Genomic DNA, 19,245 nt, shown 5'->3' with positions numbered 1-19,245 from the left:
TTCCTTTTCCTTTGCTTAAACCTACAGGCGTTAGATTATACTAGGGGAGAATTAGGGATACACAAAAAAAAACACCAAAAAAAAAACCACAAAAAAAACGGCACTATGTACAGCCCAAGTTGCCCAACTCCCACCATAACCAAGAGTCCAAAACCAACAAACAAGAAGAACAATAATGATAGCCTTTTAGGGCCCCATGGGAGACCAACTTTATGTTGAATGAGCACCCTGGTAAAATATTTAAATAAATAAACAAATAAATAAATACGTGTATCAACAAAGGGATCAACAACAACATTTCTCATAAAAATGAGATCAGCGCCCTAGTCATGCTAGTTGTAATTCCTCACTCTTCAACCTCTATCCTCCTGCGATTTATGTTTGCCGCCCTCTGTGTTCACGCCTCTTACGTGCACACGGTTATATTAACAAGGACCGTGTGCGCGTAAGAGGCGTGAACACAGAGGGAGAAAATAAAGAATCGCTATAAATAATTTTTTAAATATTTATTATAATCTTTTTAAAACTATAATACAAAATGTTACGAGGGTAATGAAGCCATGTACTCATGTTATTATAGTCATAATCAGTACGAAATAGTAGTAGTAGTAGTAGTAGGAGTAGCAGTAGTAGAAGTAGTGGTAGCAGTAAGAGTAGTAGTAGTAGTTCTAGTAGTAGTAGGAGTAGGATATTAGAAAGCTGCTGGTAAGGATAATATCCTGACACTTTCAGCCCACTCATGCTCGGCTTACGAAGGAGTTTTATATACTCGGATATTGTATTTTGATAGGGCTCCCGACCGAATTAAATTCTGACGTAGAATGGGCATATTTATTCATTTAATAATATTTTTGGTTTATTAGTCCAGGCTAGACCTTATATGATTTATACACAATGTTGTTCGATGATTTATTTTCAATTTTTAAGGGTGCTGATTCCAAATCTGAATGATGCCACTCGCGTAACCATGGTAACCTTGAACATTTTCCGCAAAGTGGTCAAAATCCAATATGGCCGCCAAAATATGCAAATTACCAATGGAAATCACAAAACTGCACCCGCATGACTATATAATTTCTGTAATTGTAAGCGAGATGTGAAATAATGTCTGTGAAATACCATTTGATAAAAACACGAATTCATTCTTTCCTTGATATTCAAAATAAAGTGGCTGCCGTGGTGTGAGTGTATTTGAGTTTTGTCAGACGTGTTCCAAACAGATATGATTATTTACGTCTGGGACCGACCTTTAACGTCACCATCCGAAAGACGTGATCAGGGCTCGAACTTCTGCATCAATTTGTAATTTCTCCCATGGACCCCTGTATACTCCGTTATGAATGGGTAAAAAATTATTTTCACAACAGTGAGCACAAAAACTCACGTTATTGTTATCTGTGAGTGAAGTACTGTCTGAAAACATGATATCATTACTTATGTTATGTATGTGATAAATGCTGTGCTTTTATATATAATGGCTGCCATACGTCCCTAACTCTATTATGAACAATTTGAGTGTCGAAAAATAATTTTGACAATATGTGGCTTTGCATGACTCGGAAATACCTATAGTTGTGATGTAAGAGTAAAGTGTATTTATGTAGCAACATGATTAATAAAGAGATATATCATTCCTTTTGCCATAAGGGTGATAAATGCTATATTTTCAGTGAAGTTATTTGGGGGTGTCACACATAGGGTTCAGTTCTGTTGAACATAATTTCGTTTTGAAGATCCCAATGTGAATTATCAGCGAAATTGCAACGCTCAAGCATTTACTAACATCTCCATTAATTTTATTTCCCTTCCATGTTTTCTGATACCTAAAACATCGCCAAAAGTCCGTAGTGATGTAATTTTCATTTTGAATTTGGATTTGTATTATTGATTTCATCACAGGACACACCGGTTACAACAGGCTGTTCAGGAAACTTGAAAAAATACCTGCATGCCGAGAGTGTACCAAAATAAGGCGAACGTTCAACGGAGTTCTCAAATTCGCTTCACTCGATACCTCAGAGGAGTGCGCTTTAAAGGTAATAGTTTCCAATGCATTTTGTTATTACCATGAAAGTAATCCGAATCTATTTTTAAATCATAAAGCAGCAGCTGCAAGATTTACTTAAAGTGCTCTTCAAAGGAAATGGCATTTTCATGCCCTCTTTCAAATTTATGATTATAGTGATGAAGTGATCACGGTATAAGCGTCAGAAAAGGAGAACACGATATTACACAGACCTAGATCACAAAGTAAAAAAAAAAATATTATGTTTGAACGTTTTGTAATTAGGCTATGGCCTTAAACTACAGCGGAATTTTCCTATATACATCATAATGCAAATCAACCTGTTAAATACCAATTTCTGAGATTCCCATTGGATTTGTTCAGGGATATCATCCCGTTCCTACAGACAATAGGGCACAACGCAGTTGTGATAATATCAAACAGTAAACAACGGTAAATGATGTTCTTTCCGAAAGTTGTTCTATATACATGATACAGCTACAATAGGAGGCCTTTGCGCCGTGGCGTGCAGAGGGTTCAAGAAACCAGCAAATGCAATAAAAATGCACACCAATGACATAGACCTACTCGGAGGAGGTTTTTTTTTTTTTTTTGGGGGGGGGGGGGATTGGTTACCCCGAACAAGAGTTTCGACCCACGTTTCTAAGCCGTAGGAAAGTTGCAAATTTGTCGTTTGTCCAGAATCCCGGACAAAGCTTCGGTCTTGATTCAGCAATAATTTTCGACGAGCACTTCTCGGTGGTTCTTTATCATGAAGGGTATTTGACAGAACGTTTTTGCTCTTCCCCTCCGTACGTCTTGGCGTGAAGAATTCCCCATTAGCTTTTACTTTTCACCGACTGAATGGTCTGATATTTGTTTGCATCCACTTACATACAGCTGGCTAAGAAGGGGTACCTGGTGGAAGAGAATTCGATACAAGAAATCGGCGGAACTCAGCCAAGCCAACCCGTCAAGATGCAGAAACGAATCTACCCCGGTAATCCGTCCACCAACAGTTACTCCAGAAGTACGTATAGATGTCAACTGCGAATATTTATTTTGATGATGATATTAATGACGATGTTGATTGATAATTTTCAAAAGATGACAACTTAATAGTTCAACAAATTTGTAATTTTATCATTATAGTTATCATATGTCATATTATCATTATTACCACAATCGACAGCTCTGAAAAGTAGGTTTAACAATGTTGATGATACTAAATGATGATTGTAGCTATAAAGTTGACAATTGAATAGTTCTATAGGTATCAAGATTGTTATTTTCATCCTTTTTGTTATCACAATTGTCGGACTGTAATGATTACTTAAGTCATCGCCATCATGGTCTTTTGTTATAAGGATTGAGGACAGTATTGGTACCATCATGTTGGAGGTTTGTGTGTTTTTAAGTGAGTGGGTGTGCATGTTTGAGTGTGAGCGGAAAGGAGAGTACTTGTCTACATTGGCGGAATGCACCGCTAAAACTGCAATATCTTTCTTGGTGGCATTTCTTCACCCCGTTCATCTTGAAACTAGTGCAAAATCAATCTTGTTTTTTGTATTTCCACAGGTCTTAGCACTTTTTTCTTTTATCCAATTTTTATTTTCAATCTTCTTTCTTTGATAGACAATGCCTCTGATGTGACTATATTCATCCTTGACACTGGAGTGATGCCTACGCATGATGAGTTCCAGTACATGGGCAATAGCAGGATTATATTTCATAACGATACCATAACACCAGAGGTGAGTGTATATTATTGCTTGATTTACATGTGAAAGGCAAAATGGTTAATGTCATTTGGATGGGGATCATTGTCTGAACAGAAAGAGTGTTTCGTGCGCAGAATATTGTTTAAATGAGCTGCACTTGGTACTGTCTTGGATACATTTTTGTTACATAAGACCGGGCATGGTGACTCAGTGGTAGAGCGTCTGCCTCATGAACGGGAGGTCGCGCAAGCGATGTCTAATTGTAACATTATTTTCACCAATAGATATTTATTGAATGTTTGATCCACGACATGATATTTCTGGGATTTTATAATGAAAAATGTTGTACAGTCCTATCATAACCTTGATTCCTCATTTGTAGACACCAATCACGTTCGATATGAACGGCCATGGAACCCGCTGCGCCAGCGTGGCCGTTGGCAGTCATATCGGAATAGCTCGAAACGCCACCATAAGGAGCATTCGGGTAGCCGATGCGACGGGCTCTGCCAATGCTGATGACGTCATTGCAGGTTTGTCACTCTTACAACCACTCATAAAAGGGATCCAAACTGTGTGGGTTGATTAATCTACTTTGAACCAAAACCCGAATATACAGCAGGCAAAATGTCCCTAATAGGCCTATTTTGTGTGAATGATTCGAATATATTTTAAAAGATATTACATGTATATAAAAATTAGAAAGTAACATCAAGAATCACTAAAATTAACAAGGTGACGAAATGTACAAGAAGACCATTTTCAAATGCAATTGGAATACAGGCCTACCTTATTTGCTTCATTTCTGTAGCGTGTAGAAACACACACATCTCGTTTTATATCAGAAATCTGGCCAGGGAACAGTGATTGGAAGATGCCAAATAATGCGGGAGCAAGGATGTAGCCTTGCGGGACGCTCTTATTTATTCAGGAGGCGAATGAAGTTAACTTTTCTTTATTCTGTATGATGTCTTCCATGATCATTGATGAAAATGTATGGTAGGCTAAAACCTCTACAGCTTTTGTGGATATCTAATTTTAGAAACAGGCAAAATTGAGACAGCCCATTCTCAAATCGCAATGTCCGATTCTGATGAAATGTTCAGAGTTTTGTTCGCCCACTACACAGCATCGGTTCAAATCACATATTTCATCCTTGAGCACCCCTCTTATTTTAATAAAATTGCTCGTCATATATGATAGTGCCAAATAAAAATCAACTTATTTTCAAACTATCAAAACAACACTTCATGTCTGCCCCCCCGCTTCCGCCGCCTATGACTTGCCCCCCGCCCCCACATAAGATTACGGATGCAGCTCACTTTCACCATTTTGCGCATTTTTGACATCCTGTCCAGGTGTCAACAACGTACAGGAATGGTGGAACAGCAACACTGACAAGAAATGTGTCGTGTCCTACTCCATGTCGTCCAATTCGAATACTGCGACTATCAACTATGCGTTCGGGAACCTCACCCTGAATACAGACTGTGTAATAGTCGTGGCTGCGGGAAACCAGGGAGCAAACATCCTCACTGCTGACGCATGCGATTACTCTCCTTCTACGGTACCTGAGGTAAGTGTGCTGGTTAATTGCCACCTGGCCCAGACCCACTTTGTCTACTTTCCGTTTAAGTCTAGGTGACAACCGAATCAGCAGCGAATCCATCCGAATTCACGTATTTGCGAATATTCTGGAGCATGCTGTACTCCCTCCCCGAATGCAAGAAAATTCGCTAGGGATTCGGTACACACGGATTCGGCTCGTTTTGAAATGTTCAAAACCAGCCGTATACCCTCCAACATACTCCGGCATGTGGCCAAGATAAATTTCATTCGGGCCACATTCGGAATGTGTTCGGATGGAATTCGGTTGGATTCTGGGAGGCAGTCGGGGTATTCTGAGCAGTCAATTCTTGGTGATTGTACTCGGATTCGGGACCCATTCTGGACATATTCGCCATTGATTCGGGGAGCTCCCCGTTTCATTGACGAATCGAACAGAATCGGTCCGAATTTAGTCGAGAGAATTCGGCCTTGGTGTAGCACTGGCTTCAGTTTCATCCCAGATCATCTACTCTGCTAAAAAGAACACAGTGTCCCACAGTGTATTCACAGTGCAGAACACAATGTGAACTCACCTTCACACTGTTTGATTCGAGCATTTTAACAGCAGTGTGAATCTCATATTCACATAGTCGACAATGTGAACACGCTGTGTACATTCACACTGTCGAGGTGTCCACAGTGTGAAAATATCTTCACACTGTTAAACCTGAGCATGTTCCTAGGGTGAACAATATTTTGACAGTCCACTATGTGTGAATACGATGTGTCCTTCCCAGTAGGGTAATTCTAATCAGTCTGTTAGCCGTTTCATTTGGTCTACTTGTCAATTTATCCCCTTTTGTACCGTTTTGTTTAATTAATTTCCAGTTAGGTAATACCCTTTTCCTCTGGCATGTCTTGGCTATATGACCACTAGTCTTAGTCTATTATGACTTGATAAAATGGTATACATCGGGATTTCACTGACAAAGTGCAAAATAATCAACATCCGAAGTGAAAAATTAGACCATCTGGGTTTTAGACGAAATAATAACATAGATAAAAATCGGTATTTCCTATTAGACTGTGAAGTAGACCAATAATTGTTATGCTTTGTAAATCATAGATTTTCTAATTTGTATTTTTTGCTCCCATCTGGGACTTAAGTGTTTAGTATGCCTTGACTGGGGATCGAACCAGCGAAATCCCGTTGATGACGAGGGGTGTACGTTCTCCTGGATGAGACCACTGGCTGACGTCGGTTAGAATCCTAGGAAGATTTGGGACATGCACATACATTTTGCCTGTTGTATTTTTTTTTTGTGGGGGGGGTGGGTAGTGATTTTTCGTTCTTTTCATGCATTCGATTAAGTTTTGTGCATAGTTTGTATATTTGTTTTATATGCATGTATTTATGTTTTAAAGGACCCCATGGAAGAACAGTGGTATCTTATTGATACCGCTGAAATGGACCATCCTCCATCTGTGTGTTATGTTAAATTGATCATGTATATATTTTATCTTTTTTATACGGATATAAATAAAACCAAACAAACAATACATCTTATCTAAAATTTTGTTGCTATTGACCTTAGGTGATAACAGTCGGAGGGTCCAAACAAATTAAGATAAACGGTGTTAGGGTCGAGCGTCGTTTCGATATATCGAACTACGGTCCATGTGTCGACATATACGCCCCTGGGAAATCAATCGACGTTGCTTCCCCACCACCACTGAATATGCTTGGCTCCACCTCCTACTACGGGAGGTCAAGCGGCACTTCATTTTCTACTCCTGCAGTGGCAGGTAAGATACATGCCAATCATGATTCATATTCTGAATAGTCATCACTCCAGTCATTTCTTTATTTTTTTATTATGATATAAATTAAAAACGAGAATGATTGAAATAAAGTTAGTATTAAATTCCTTTTCATTAGCTCGCAAGATGGATAGATTTCAGACTTGTGTTGATTCATATTCAATTAGTTTGTTATAAAACATCTTGTTATCTTGTATCGATGGCTTTTAATTTGGTGATCATGAATTCCTTTCGTTATATGATGATGGAATCATGGTAATTTCAGGCCCGAAAGATGAGAGAAAAAAAGATTGTATTTTATGTTTAAACCCGACTTCACAATAGGGCGTCTGTATCTCAATGCATGCAGGGCAAGAAAATAACAGGCAATATTAGAGGACAGAATTGAGTCGTCAAAGCAAATTATTACGGTCCAATGTTATCCAAGTTATACATTTTATATTCCCTTTTATACCACAGTTATCTAAAACCTTTGGCCTTTATTAATGATGATATTGCAATGATATCTGATTGTTTTGCTTTATGAAGCCGATTACGCGAACCTATCAACATGATCAACCTGAATAAAACTAGTAAAGGCGGCGACAAAGAAAGCTATATTTTACATGTTATTCTACGAATTAAATATGTTTGGTTTGACAAATATAATGCATACTGGCGATCTTCATAGAAAAAAAATATAATCAATATCTCTGGAATCTGGTTGAAATGCCTTTGCAATCTAAATGCTCGTCCGACTCGGCAAATTTGCCAGAGTCGTTTAAATAAAAGAATAAGAAGAAGGAAGTTCGATTGAACTGTGAAAAAAATAAATATGAAAGAAAATAAGTCGGTAGGAGGGGAAGAAAATGAAAGAAAGTTAGAAAGTTTCGTTTATCTTCTTTTCCGGTTTTTTTTCTTTAAATTCCTTACATCTTCCTTTTTTCTCTCCTTCGAGTGTGGACGGATATCATACCCCTCCCCCTTCCCCACGCATCCCCACTCCGTCTAGATGGCGACTCCCTCCTAACACTACTGTCCAGTATCCATGTTGAGAGAGAGGCCCGTATTCTGAAGTCGGGTTTAAAGGACAAGTCCACCCCAACAAAAACTTGATTTGAATAAAAAGAGAAAATCAACAAGCATAACACTGAAAATTTCATTAAAATCGGATGTAAAATAAGAAAGTTACGACATTTTAAAGTTTCGCTTATTCTAAACAAAAGAGTTATATGAACGAGCCATTTACATACAAATGAGAGAGTCGATGATGTCACTCACTCACTATTTCTTTTGTTTTTTATTGTTTGAAATATGAAATATTTTGATTTTCTCGTCATTGTCATGTGAAATGAAGTTTCATTCCTCCCTGAACACGTGGAATTCCATTATTTTAACATTTTGTGCTTCAGCAAAGGAGGTCCTAATCATCAAATTCGTAAAAATTGAAATATTGTATAATTCAAACAATAAAAAAAAATAGTGAGTGACATCATCAACTCTCTCATTTGGATATAACAGGCTCGTTCATATAACTATTTTGTTAAAAATAAGCGAAACTCTGAAATGTCATTACTTTCTTATTTTACATCCGATTTTGATGAAGGCTTCAGCATTGTGCTTGTCTGATTTTTCTATATTGATTCAAATTAACATTTTTCTGAGGTGGACTAGACCTTTAACTTGGACTACAGTCTAACTCTGTGCTAAAGTTATGAGGAGCCAAAATTCTGTTCATTGTATTTTTCTTATGTTTTATATTTCGTTTCGGTTTGCTTTCATAATGAAAAAAAAATACCTCATCTACCATTCCCAGACAATTATTAAAAATGTGAGTGTAAAATGAGATAATTAAGTGAATTTGTTACTGGTAGGGATCTGTGCCCCAATTGGCTCTCCAGAGTAAAAACACATCTTAAAATTCATACCTGAGTTCAGAACATGGGCCAGAGTGTCGTTCGAGGATGTCGAAAGCCGAAAAGTGAAGTTTCGGGGTTGGTGTTTCAAAACGTTGTTCGTACGTTATGACCTTATGAAGGACTTGTGCCCATTCCTTAGGAACTAAACAAACACCAATGAAAACCTGGTGTACATTTTTCAGCACAAGAAAGGGTCGACGGCCATAATTCAATGTCATTCCATTCCCTTTCACCTAGGTGCTGCGGCCATGATCCTCTCCACCACAACCCTCAATCCTACTGGTACTGAGACGATGACCAGTCTGGTTCGGGACATCCTTGAAAACACAAAGGGACTCCTCGACGGTCTGCCCACCAGTGGCACGCTTCAATCTAATAACGTCCTGCTAAAAATTGATGACAATACCTACTACCAGTAGACCCGGCCAATGATCCTTAGGGGATGTTGCAAGAACATATTTGCAATCAATTGCAAATTACAATTGTAAATCTACAAACGAACGAACAACTAACAATTAAAGAAAACCGATGTAAAATTGTTGGTACAAATGAAGAAAACAGACCATCCAAAAAAATGCAAATTTTGAATTAATTGCAAGACTTAAGATTAATTCGGGACCGAAAATTGACTTGCAGGCGATTGTATAAGTTTCTTGCAACCCTCCACAGGTGAAAATTGTGATCATCAATAATAGTACCATTAGTATTTCCCAATACCATGATGGTTTATTTTGATGAGGGGTATATCGTCAATCATTACTGAAGAAAAAAAAAGAAGAAAAATCTGAATTGATTTCAATCTAATTACGAATCTGTAAGGTAATGTTTAGTGATATTAGGCTAGGTATTTCTTGCGATGTGTATTTAGAGAAGATTTTTGGTTCATTTTCTTTGCTCTGCCTATTGCTAGAATCGATTCAAACCATCGGCCTGAGCCGCCGTGAATTATATTCATTCTGATTCAGATTACCAGGGTTTTTACGCTATAGCTTGAAACTGACACAATGTTTTATTCTAATCATGCTAATAAAGTTGAGGGAATGATTACTTATCATTATCACACGTAACACACTTATTGTAACTCTCGTAATTCTTTAGGATAGGGTGTAGAAAGAGAAGCGCATTTTGTCTTGTCATTTTTCGATAAATTAATGCGATTGTACATGTAGGCCTATATACACTACATGCATAATTTATGGCCTGATTTTCCCTTTCAAATAGCATACCGAATAACAAGAATACCGGGCTAGCTTTTGTTCTATAGATTTGGTGTATTTCTTGTATACGTGCTGTGCGCGTCCTGAAATATACCAGTCGGAAATCTAGGCAGGAACACACTGCCTCGGGAGCTGTATTGTCGTAGTTATATTAACTGTTACGCAAAATCTTGTTTCTTCATTGCATTGAGAAAAACAAACACTAATTACGAATAATAAACTAATGAAACATATTAGCAGATATGCTTTATACGCTCTAAATGTTTTTAATTTCGAGTTTCTTGTAATATTAGCCAGTGAAGGGAAAAATCATCAAGAGAGTGAAATAAAATAAAGAGGAGAGAGAGAGAAAGAGACAGAGAGAAGGAAGGTGGGGTGTCTCTGCCGGGGCGGTGTGCGAAAGTGTGTTTTTGAGAGATGGGAGGGAAAGAAAAATTAGGGTTGTAAAAAATATAGAGAGCGGGGGGGGGGGGGGGGTGGGAGGGGGGCTCGAAAGCATACGAGTATAAGGGTGTGTATGGTATGTGCTCACACTCGGAAAAGAAATAAGGGTGTGTGGGTGATTTCTTTTGAGTGGGTGTATGGGAGGGTGTGTGTGCGGGTGTAGGGATGTGTATGGCGGTGAGTGTTAATGAACTTGATAATGATGATGATTTGTTGAAACAGTGGCGTAGCTACGGGGGGCCTGGGGGACACGTGCCCCCTCCCCCTGAGATTTGATGTGCCCCCAGGTGCCCCCCTCCTGAAAACAAATTGGCAGAGCAAAAAAAGGGAGAAGGAAGAAAAGAAAAGAATAAGAGAGACAGAAGAAAAAAGAAGAGGAAAATAAGAGTAGGAAGACGAGTGAATGAAATAATGTGAGGGGGAGACTTGCAAAACAAATCTTTCATGTTACCATATAAAATTTTTGCTTGCGCTTCGCGCCAGAATTGCCTGTTCGATGAGATTAATATCTTTCTCAATTGGCTGATATGGAGCAGGTTTTGAAGTCAATATACAAAACATATTTTAGCTCGGACATCGAGCTTTCATTATTTTTTTTTTCATTTACATATTTAAGTGCTATGTAAAATGTTCGGGTTTTTTGGGGGTCTACATATGAGCATTTTAAGCTCACGCTGCGCGGTCACATTGTTTGATTTGCCAAGTTCATATTGGCTACGTGTTTCCCATAATGTTCCATTAAACAAATATATTCAGAATGCCCATATTCTAGGTCTAAATCTTAAACATGCGCGATAGCCTGTATGTTCTTCATTCAAAATGTACTTAAATTATCCAATTTTACATCAGAATATCGATCATTGTCTGCTCACGCTTCACGACCTCATTATTAATGATACCCAATTAACTAGATCCTATTTATGATTTACAAAATATGACTAAAGTGTCCCGCTTTTACGTCTAAAATCTCAATTATTCTGCCTCTCACGCTTCGCGCTCGCATCAGTTGTTTAGTTACACACCTATCCCATTTATTAATACAAAAAGTGCTTAGAATGACCATTTTTTGGTCTGGATGTCAAAAAAATTTGCTCGCGCTTCGCGCTCGCATTATTGAAATATATACCGTCTTCATGGGTAACTGTAAGCTGTCCTTAACAGGTCCCTAAAACTGCTAAACAATTAATAAAAATTTCCGCTCGCGTTTGGCGTTCGCAGTAACCATCTTGTTACATACATCTTTTTCAGGATCACACATTACATCGCCCAGAATATTAAATTTTCAGGACAAAATACATGAAAGTAAAAGAGAAAATTGCTCGCGCTTCGCGCTCGCACTTTTTATAAGGCTTATGACATTATTTCATATATGTTCTTTTATAAGAATAAAGTTAAGAAGTGACTGATCGGGCAAAATATAGGTGAAGATAATTTCGGGCCCCGTCCCCTTTTGGCGAAAGTCGGATCCGCCCTTGTGACACATACACACCGGAAAAAAATGGTGCCCCCCTGAAAAAAGCAAGGACCCCCCAGTGCCCCCCAGGAAAAAAAATCCTAGCTACGCCACTATGTTAAAAGGACGCATGAGTGTGTGTATGTGTGTGCTTCTTGTAGGTTGCAATGTGAGAGAGAATGGAAGGCAGTTCTGGTAAGAGTTTGAAGAAAAGTGAGATAATAAACCTTTACAATTCTTAAAGGTTATAAAGAAATGAAAGGAATGAAAACAGGCAAAAAGGGCACGAAAAGGTCATCTGTATTTCATAGCTTAGCTCTGATCATCTGGAACCAGTGGCGTACACAGGGAAGTGCGGGGGGGGGGGGGTGGGTTACAGGTGATCACCCCCTTACATTTTTTATACCCCACCACCCCCATAAGAATTCAGAACCCCCCCCAAAAAAAAAAAATGTTGAAGACTTTTTTTGTCAACATTTGAAAAGTCACAACACTGGAACAGCCATTTAGAATCTCAACATTAAGAATGGTTCGGGTAAAATATTTTGCTATAATCTTCAAATTTCTCACATTTTCTTCCTTTATTCTTTTGTTTTGTCTTCCTTTCTTTCTATCCTTCTTTCTCTATTTCTCCTTTTCTGTCTTTCCTCTTAATATTTCCCCCTCTCTTCCTTTCCCCTTGTTCTTTTTGTCTCCCTCCTCTCACATTTGTTTCTCTTTCATTTTCTTTCTTATTCGTATTTTTTCTTTGATTGAATCATCTTTTCTTTAATGTTTACGTCATCTGGTTTCTATCCTTATTGCCGCGGACACTCATTTATCCTTCATTCCGTGCCATCATACGACCGTCTTTCGTCCAGTTTGATCTCTCACTTCCAATGCTTTTATTGCTATGTCTGATAGCGGACGATGTGATAACTACATCAATTATCTTATGAAAGTGCTCGCAATTCTGGAGGGAAAACCAAACTACGTTGAAAATGATTGTAATGTATCTGTCGATGCGTGGGTCGCAGATAACCCTTGGGAGTCGATTTATTCATGTTATTGGTGTCAATCTAACATGACCTTCCTCTAATGGGGGGACACAAAAGAGAGAAGTGAAAAGTAATACTTACATCGGTGCCAACAAAAATTAATTGGAATCAACACGTTAATGATACATGCAAATAATATCCATGTACAATATTTCAATATTTTTTTATCGTATATGGTGATATGATCATGATCATGTTATGAACATGACGGCCAAGATGATGACAATGATGATGATACTAATATTAATGATAATGATAACAATTAAAAGGCTTTTGATGATAATAATTAGACTCCCTTTATTCATTACCTGAAAGAGTACAATGTTATAGAAAGATTTAAATTATATACAGCACCAAAAATGATATCAAATTTAAACCTAAACACCGGGAACAGTTTTTTTTTAATACTAATGAATGTTATTATTAATTTTCACTTTACTTTAATGTACGTTTCACTACACTTTTTTGGTACTCATTTAAGGCTCAGTGGTAGAGCGCCCGCATCATGAACGGTACGATTTCCGGCCGAGTCTTACCAAAGAGTTTAAAAATTTGACCTTCACCCTTCTTGTCTGGCGCTCGACGTATGAGAAAGGAGAGAAAAGTAATAATAATATGTTATGTTATGCAGAGCCCGCTGGAAGAACAAGCTGCTTAGAGCTGATGTGACAACCCTGCATTTGTAAACTATAATCATTGTTATTATTTTATCATTTTCAGCATATTAATTGCCTAGATGGGTATAGTTTACACGAACCAAAATGTTCTCTTTACTCTCACATGTATTGGGGTCATGTACTTTATAGCCTTGTCGTAGTTTTACCCCGAAGTCCTCAGACAGCACGTATTGCGGCTCTTGTGAATATTAAATTTGTTTGGATATTTTGTTAATGAAATGGTATTAATTATTTTAGCACAACGTAACATAATTAAACCAAGGACGTACGATCATATTGACAAATCACCCCTAAGAGTGGGGCTGAACTAATGATTTGAGAGAATGAAGGGATGTGATGGGAAGGGGGGGGGGGGTCTTCGCGGAATACTTGTAGCAAAGCCGCGATATCACCGCATCCATTCACGTTTCAAAGAAGTAAATGGTGCAAATGAAAGATATGGACATTAAAGAAGCAGAGCAAAAGTTACATTAAATTGCGGAATGAAACGTACACAATAATATCTTGACCATGTTGACCGCTCTCTTCAAAACCTACTTCACTTCGTTCCCACTGAATATCGCAGCATTTTCGCTTGGAACCACGTCGCACGACAAATGTAAGAACACACTAAATGTATTGAAAATGCCCATCAAATGACAATGAATAGCTGGGAGGTCTTTGTCAAAAATTGGTGAACAGCAGTTTCGCCCGCTCAGTTTCAGTGCTGACTGAAGACTGCAAATATGTGTTTTTTCCAGATTCCAGGACGAAACTGCTATTATGATTAACCAATTTTGACAGGCTGTTCATTGTCTTGAATGGCATTGCTAGTTGTTACGATACTGCAACAAATAACAAGTAAATTTGATTTTTAATTTTCTCTTTTTTTATTACAGGAGATAATTATACATAAATAAAACAAATAATGATCTTACATAAATCTCTTGAAGTGTCCGATGTAAAATCCCGACGTGATGATGCTATATCCAAATATTAATCCAAATGATAAATATCCCAGTTGACTGGCGAAAATTCACAATGATGGCGATGATGAAACTGATGTTGAAGTCCGATGAATAATAAGAGTCACTGCAACGAGTTGAAATGTCCGTGAAGACGATGTTGATGATGATTAACAGTCAATTTCAGCAATCCATGGGTTGAAGCGTGTTCATTGAACAGGTTGATGATGTTGATGAGAACTGATAATTTCTCTCTCAAAATAACTGCAAACAGTTCATTGATGCATAAACTGCTCTGATCTGATCTGGTGAAGTGATCTCATATGATGTGATGTGATCTCCTGCTCTCATATGATGTGATGGTGTGATCTAATATGATGTGATGATGTGATCTAATATGATGTGATGATGTGATTGAAAAATCTGCAGCTTTATATCAAATTTCAATCTAATCTAGAAGCTTCTAAAAAATGTCACCACCATAGAAGGTTCTAGCACCTTCTTCCAAAAGAAAATTCTCCTATAATGGAGCAGTCAAAAATCCAGAAGACTCTTGAATGACCTTATTGAAATCAAGAGTGTCAATAACATAGCTAAGCCTATTGTTCCTAATCTCTATTCAGAAATAACAATACAACTCCTTGGCTTTTAAATAGGCAAGGCCTGCATAATAAAAAGACATTCTTGAATGTTCTTTACAATTCTTGGCTATCCTTAAAGGGAAATAACTAATAGATGAATGTAACTGCTTTCACAATTCTTCTACAATTATTCTTATATGTAACATAGTACAATACCTTTTCTATGTTAATGAATACGTCGTGCATCGTGAAAGCGAAATCTCCCTATAGATTTGTTTGACCTGATTTTTTTCTCTCCAGAATTACTCTTGATGATTTGACATTTAAAGCTTGAAAAGGGGTATGAGAAAAGATCAAAAGTTATGTATTATTTTGGAGTATCATTTCACATTCCACTTTTACAAAAGTGTATAGTTATCGTTATTTTTTCATTTGTTTATTCTTTGTGAAATATTGAATTTAGTACGTAAGGATGTTCAGCACCCTCTTTGCTACACTGTGAAAAAAAAGAGTAAATTTACGTTGGTCATTTTTTTGTTGGGTAATATATACGTTGGTTATTGTTTTGTTGGGCATTATGTGCCCAATACTTAGGCAAATTTTTACTCTGCCGCTGCCAAAATACAGATGTCCAATTGTTGGGCTAGTAATTGCCTGCTGAGTGGTAAATGTTGCGAAACTTTACGATCACGAGTTGCGCTTGCAGCATGCTACACACGGTCGATAAGATATGGAGGAGCTTCTAGATGACTGGGGGCTGGGGAGCCTCGCTGAATCTTTCATAGATGAGTTGCTTAAACGTTTTTTTAATTTTTTTATTTTGGACTTTACGTTAAGCATAATTTGTAAGGAATTTGTCAGAATAGGCCTACATACATGACATATATCTGACGCTGTTTTGTTTTTGCTTCACTCACTTGAGATATGCACTTGCACTTGTATGCAGCGTTATTGTGCATGCAAAGCACTTTCGGATAAGGTCTCCGGATCGACACGGACCAGGTACACGAAGTGAGTGTAGGCCTTGCCCAGATGTTGGGTTAATAACTTTATTAAAAAGTTGGGCAAATTAATGTCCCCCAAAATGTAGTTCAAAATATTACCCAACAGTTGGGCACATTAATGCCCCAACAACGTTGGGTAAAATATTGCCCAGTAGTTGGTAGGGTTGACTATCGGCCCAACGTTGGGCAAAATATTGGGTAAAATATTGCCCAATTTTTTCACAGTGTAGTGTTCTTATCACAATTATTTCACCAAAATCTAGTGATTAATTATCGGAAAACTACCCCAAAATGATAATGCTCTGAAAACCAGAGCACATTTAATGCTTTAAAGTTGCTTTTTAACAATAACAAAATAAAATGTCCTTGTTATAATTATAAACATTATGTGCGGATTCTTCCAAAGTGAATTTGCAGGAGAAATCGGAAAATGAACATTCAAAGCATGTTACTATTTCATATCTCTTGTTCCAAAACAGATTTAGGTCATTTGTAGTGAGAACCTTCAGGGAGGATTTACCAAATCTTGAGCAGTTAAGAGGTGCTTTAACTCACCTTGAGTGAACATTAAATGACTTGTGAATGTGGATTCTGCAGACAGCATCGGTTTGCCAAGCTCTCAAATGACTTGGACTTATGATTTACGCAAATTTGTTCGCGATGCAACGGCATGCATGTCTCGTTACACATTTCATTTTCAGCCTCTTTCACTATTGAAAGAACATGCTGCTCTTCCTGTCCTAAAGACAAATCTTCAAAGTCATTCGATCTTCTCCTGGGATGTTCTCTCACTATTCCCCCTCTCTCCCTATATCCATCTTGCACGCGCAAACCTATACAAACCGCCAAACACCCATCATTTTCTCTCCTCTCTCTCCCATACGCATGTACTCACCAACACAAACACCTTTCTCCCATCTCTCTGTCACACATACAACTACTGCAGACACACCCATACACACCCACCCACACACCCTCTCTTTTACTTACGTGCACGTACCTATACATAAGCACTTTGATTTAGAAACTGGGTCCTATTCATCTCTCTCACCACATTCAGCACCACACACTCTCATCACATTCACATACAAACACCACACGCACACACACAACCCCACACACTAAAACACTCTCCCTTTTCCTTCACACTGATGAAGATAAAATATACTCCTTACACAATTTACCATTCATAATCACAATGTTATTAGAAGGTCTCATGGTAATTTTTTCAAGGGGGGATGGATATGATTTTTATGGTCCCAAGTTGTGGAACAGTTTGACAAGCCATCTACGGGGTGCATAAGAAGTTTCATTATAAAAGACATTGAAAAACATATGTATTTGTTGAAGTGTAAAATTGGACAATTGTAAATCGCATAAAGCAGTTTTAATTTAATATGCGCTTTAAAAGAACCATTTTATTATAATAATGATAACAACAACAACAACAATAATAATAATAATAAGGAGAATGAATATCTCGTCGTAGATATTGCGATTCCTGGAGACTGCAGAGCTTGGCGTAAAAGAGGAAAACATACAGAAGTATAACGATCTGGCATGGGAGGTGAGAAAGATATGGAAGGTGAGACGAGAGTGGTACCAATAGTCATCGGAGCCTTAGGAACTGTGACAACAACACACAGAAGCTTTCTGGCTGTTCTTTGAGTCGAGGTGTCCTTTGAAACGATACAGAAGGCAAGCTTGCTTGGAACAGCTCATATCATACGGAAGGTCTTGCACTAGAAAGAGAAGTGAACAATGAGAAGAGGGCCCCTTTGTTAGAATATAGAACAATAACCCTAGATTTATGGAAGAAGTCCGGTTGCTGTTTAATATACCAACAAAACATCAAGTTGTGGACAAGGGAAATGATAATAGCTATACAGTTACAGCTATATGGCACGTATCATACATTGTTTCTAAGCGCTTTACAATGCAATTAATATTACCCATGCCAACGGATCCTGATATGCGCGCAAACAATGAATGCCTTTCTCCACTCCCTGGGGAGAATTTCAACGAGTGCTCCACTACTTCTAACAAGAGTTCCAATACTCGGCTATCGCATCCTACAGGATACTCACTTCAGCTGGTAGGAGAGTGGCAAAGTGTGGATTGACTCCAAATTGCCAAAAGACACTAGGCCGTGGTGGGGTTTGAACACACGACCCTCTGACTGCAAGGCGAGAGACCGAACTGCTACACCACTAAGCTTCCAAATTATTACTTGTTTCAATTAATTAGCTTTAACAAACAGTCATGACGCTTGACCCACCTTTGTATCCAAAACAGTGCACCAAAATCAAACATTAATTTCCTCTCTCGTCTATAATAACGTAAAATAAAGCCTGTAATTCAATATTGAGACCGACACACTATCAAAATTATGTTGATTCCCAACAATGCAATATATTATCAGAACTAATTATCAGCACACATGGTACCCAGTTACTCCCTATGTCATGTTAGTTGATTGAGGACACTTATATAACAAGTGTAAATTAGATGTGTATTGTTCCCAAATTACTCTTACGTCATAGGGTGCTTTGACTTATTTTAACTGGTAATAATCAATCTAACTTTGCATTCCATGGATAGGACTTACAGCGCACTTTTTTTTTCTTCATGTAAGAAAATTTGCCGAACTTTCAATATTTTTATTTATTATCACTAGGATTCATACTTGCTATCCATGTTATCTGGAAAATCATGTGCATGCCACTTTCAGTGTTTACTTTAATTATAATGAAGAAGAGACCGTTAGAAAAGGTGTTGACGATGTTGTTGTTGTTGTGTCTAAATGATAGTTGTCATACAATGATGATGACGATAATGATAATAATAAAACTAATGATAATAATAATAATACTAATGATAGTAATAATGATAATA

At 37.8% G+C, this 19,245-nt stretch overlaps 1 protein-coding gene across 1 annotated transcript; it reads left to right on the top strand.

Annotated features, from left to right (window-relative positions):
* The first annotated feature begins 1,953 nt into the window (after window positions 1–1,953).
* Window positions 1,954–9,921, top strand: LOC121412647 (subtilisin-like protease 2). Its single transcript, XM_041605423.1, has 7 exons — window positions 1,954–2,036; window positions 2,906–3,035; window positions 3,641–3,759; window positions 4,109–4,259; window positions 5,085–5,302; window positions 6,870–7,080; window positions 9,231–9,921. The coding sequence occupies exons 2-7, from the start codon at window positions 2,984–2,986 to the stop codon at window positions 9,410–9,412; spliced, it is 933 nt and encodes a 310-aa protein (XP_041461357.1). The 5' UTR covers window positions 1,954–2,036; window positions 2,906–2,983; the 3' UTR covers window positions 9,413–9,921.
* Window positions 9,922–19,245: the final 9,324 nt, after the last annotated feature.

This window comes from Lytechinus variegatus, chromosome 4 (genome assembly GCF_018143015.1).
Source record: "Lytechinus variegatus isolate NC3 chromosome 4, Lvar_3.0, whole genome shotgun sequence".
NCBI classification, from domain to species: Eukaryota; Metazoa; Echinodermata; class Echinoidea; order Temnopleuroida; family Toxopneustidae; genus Lytechinus; species Lytechinus variegatus.
Note: the sequence above shows the minus strand (reverse complement) of the source record. Positions and strands in the feature narration are given on the sequence as shown.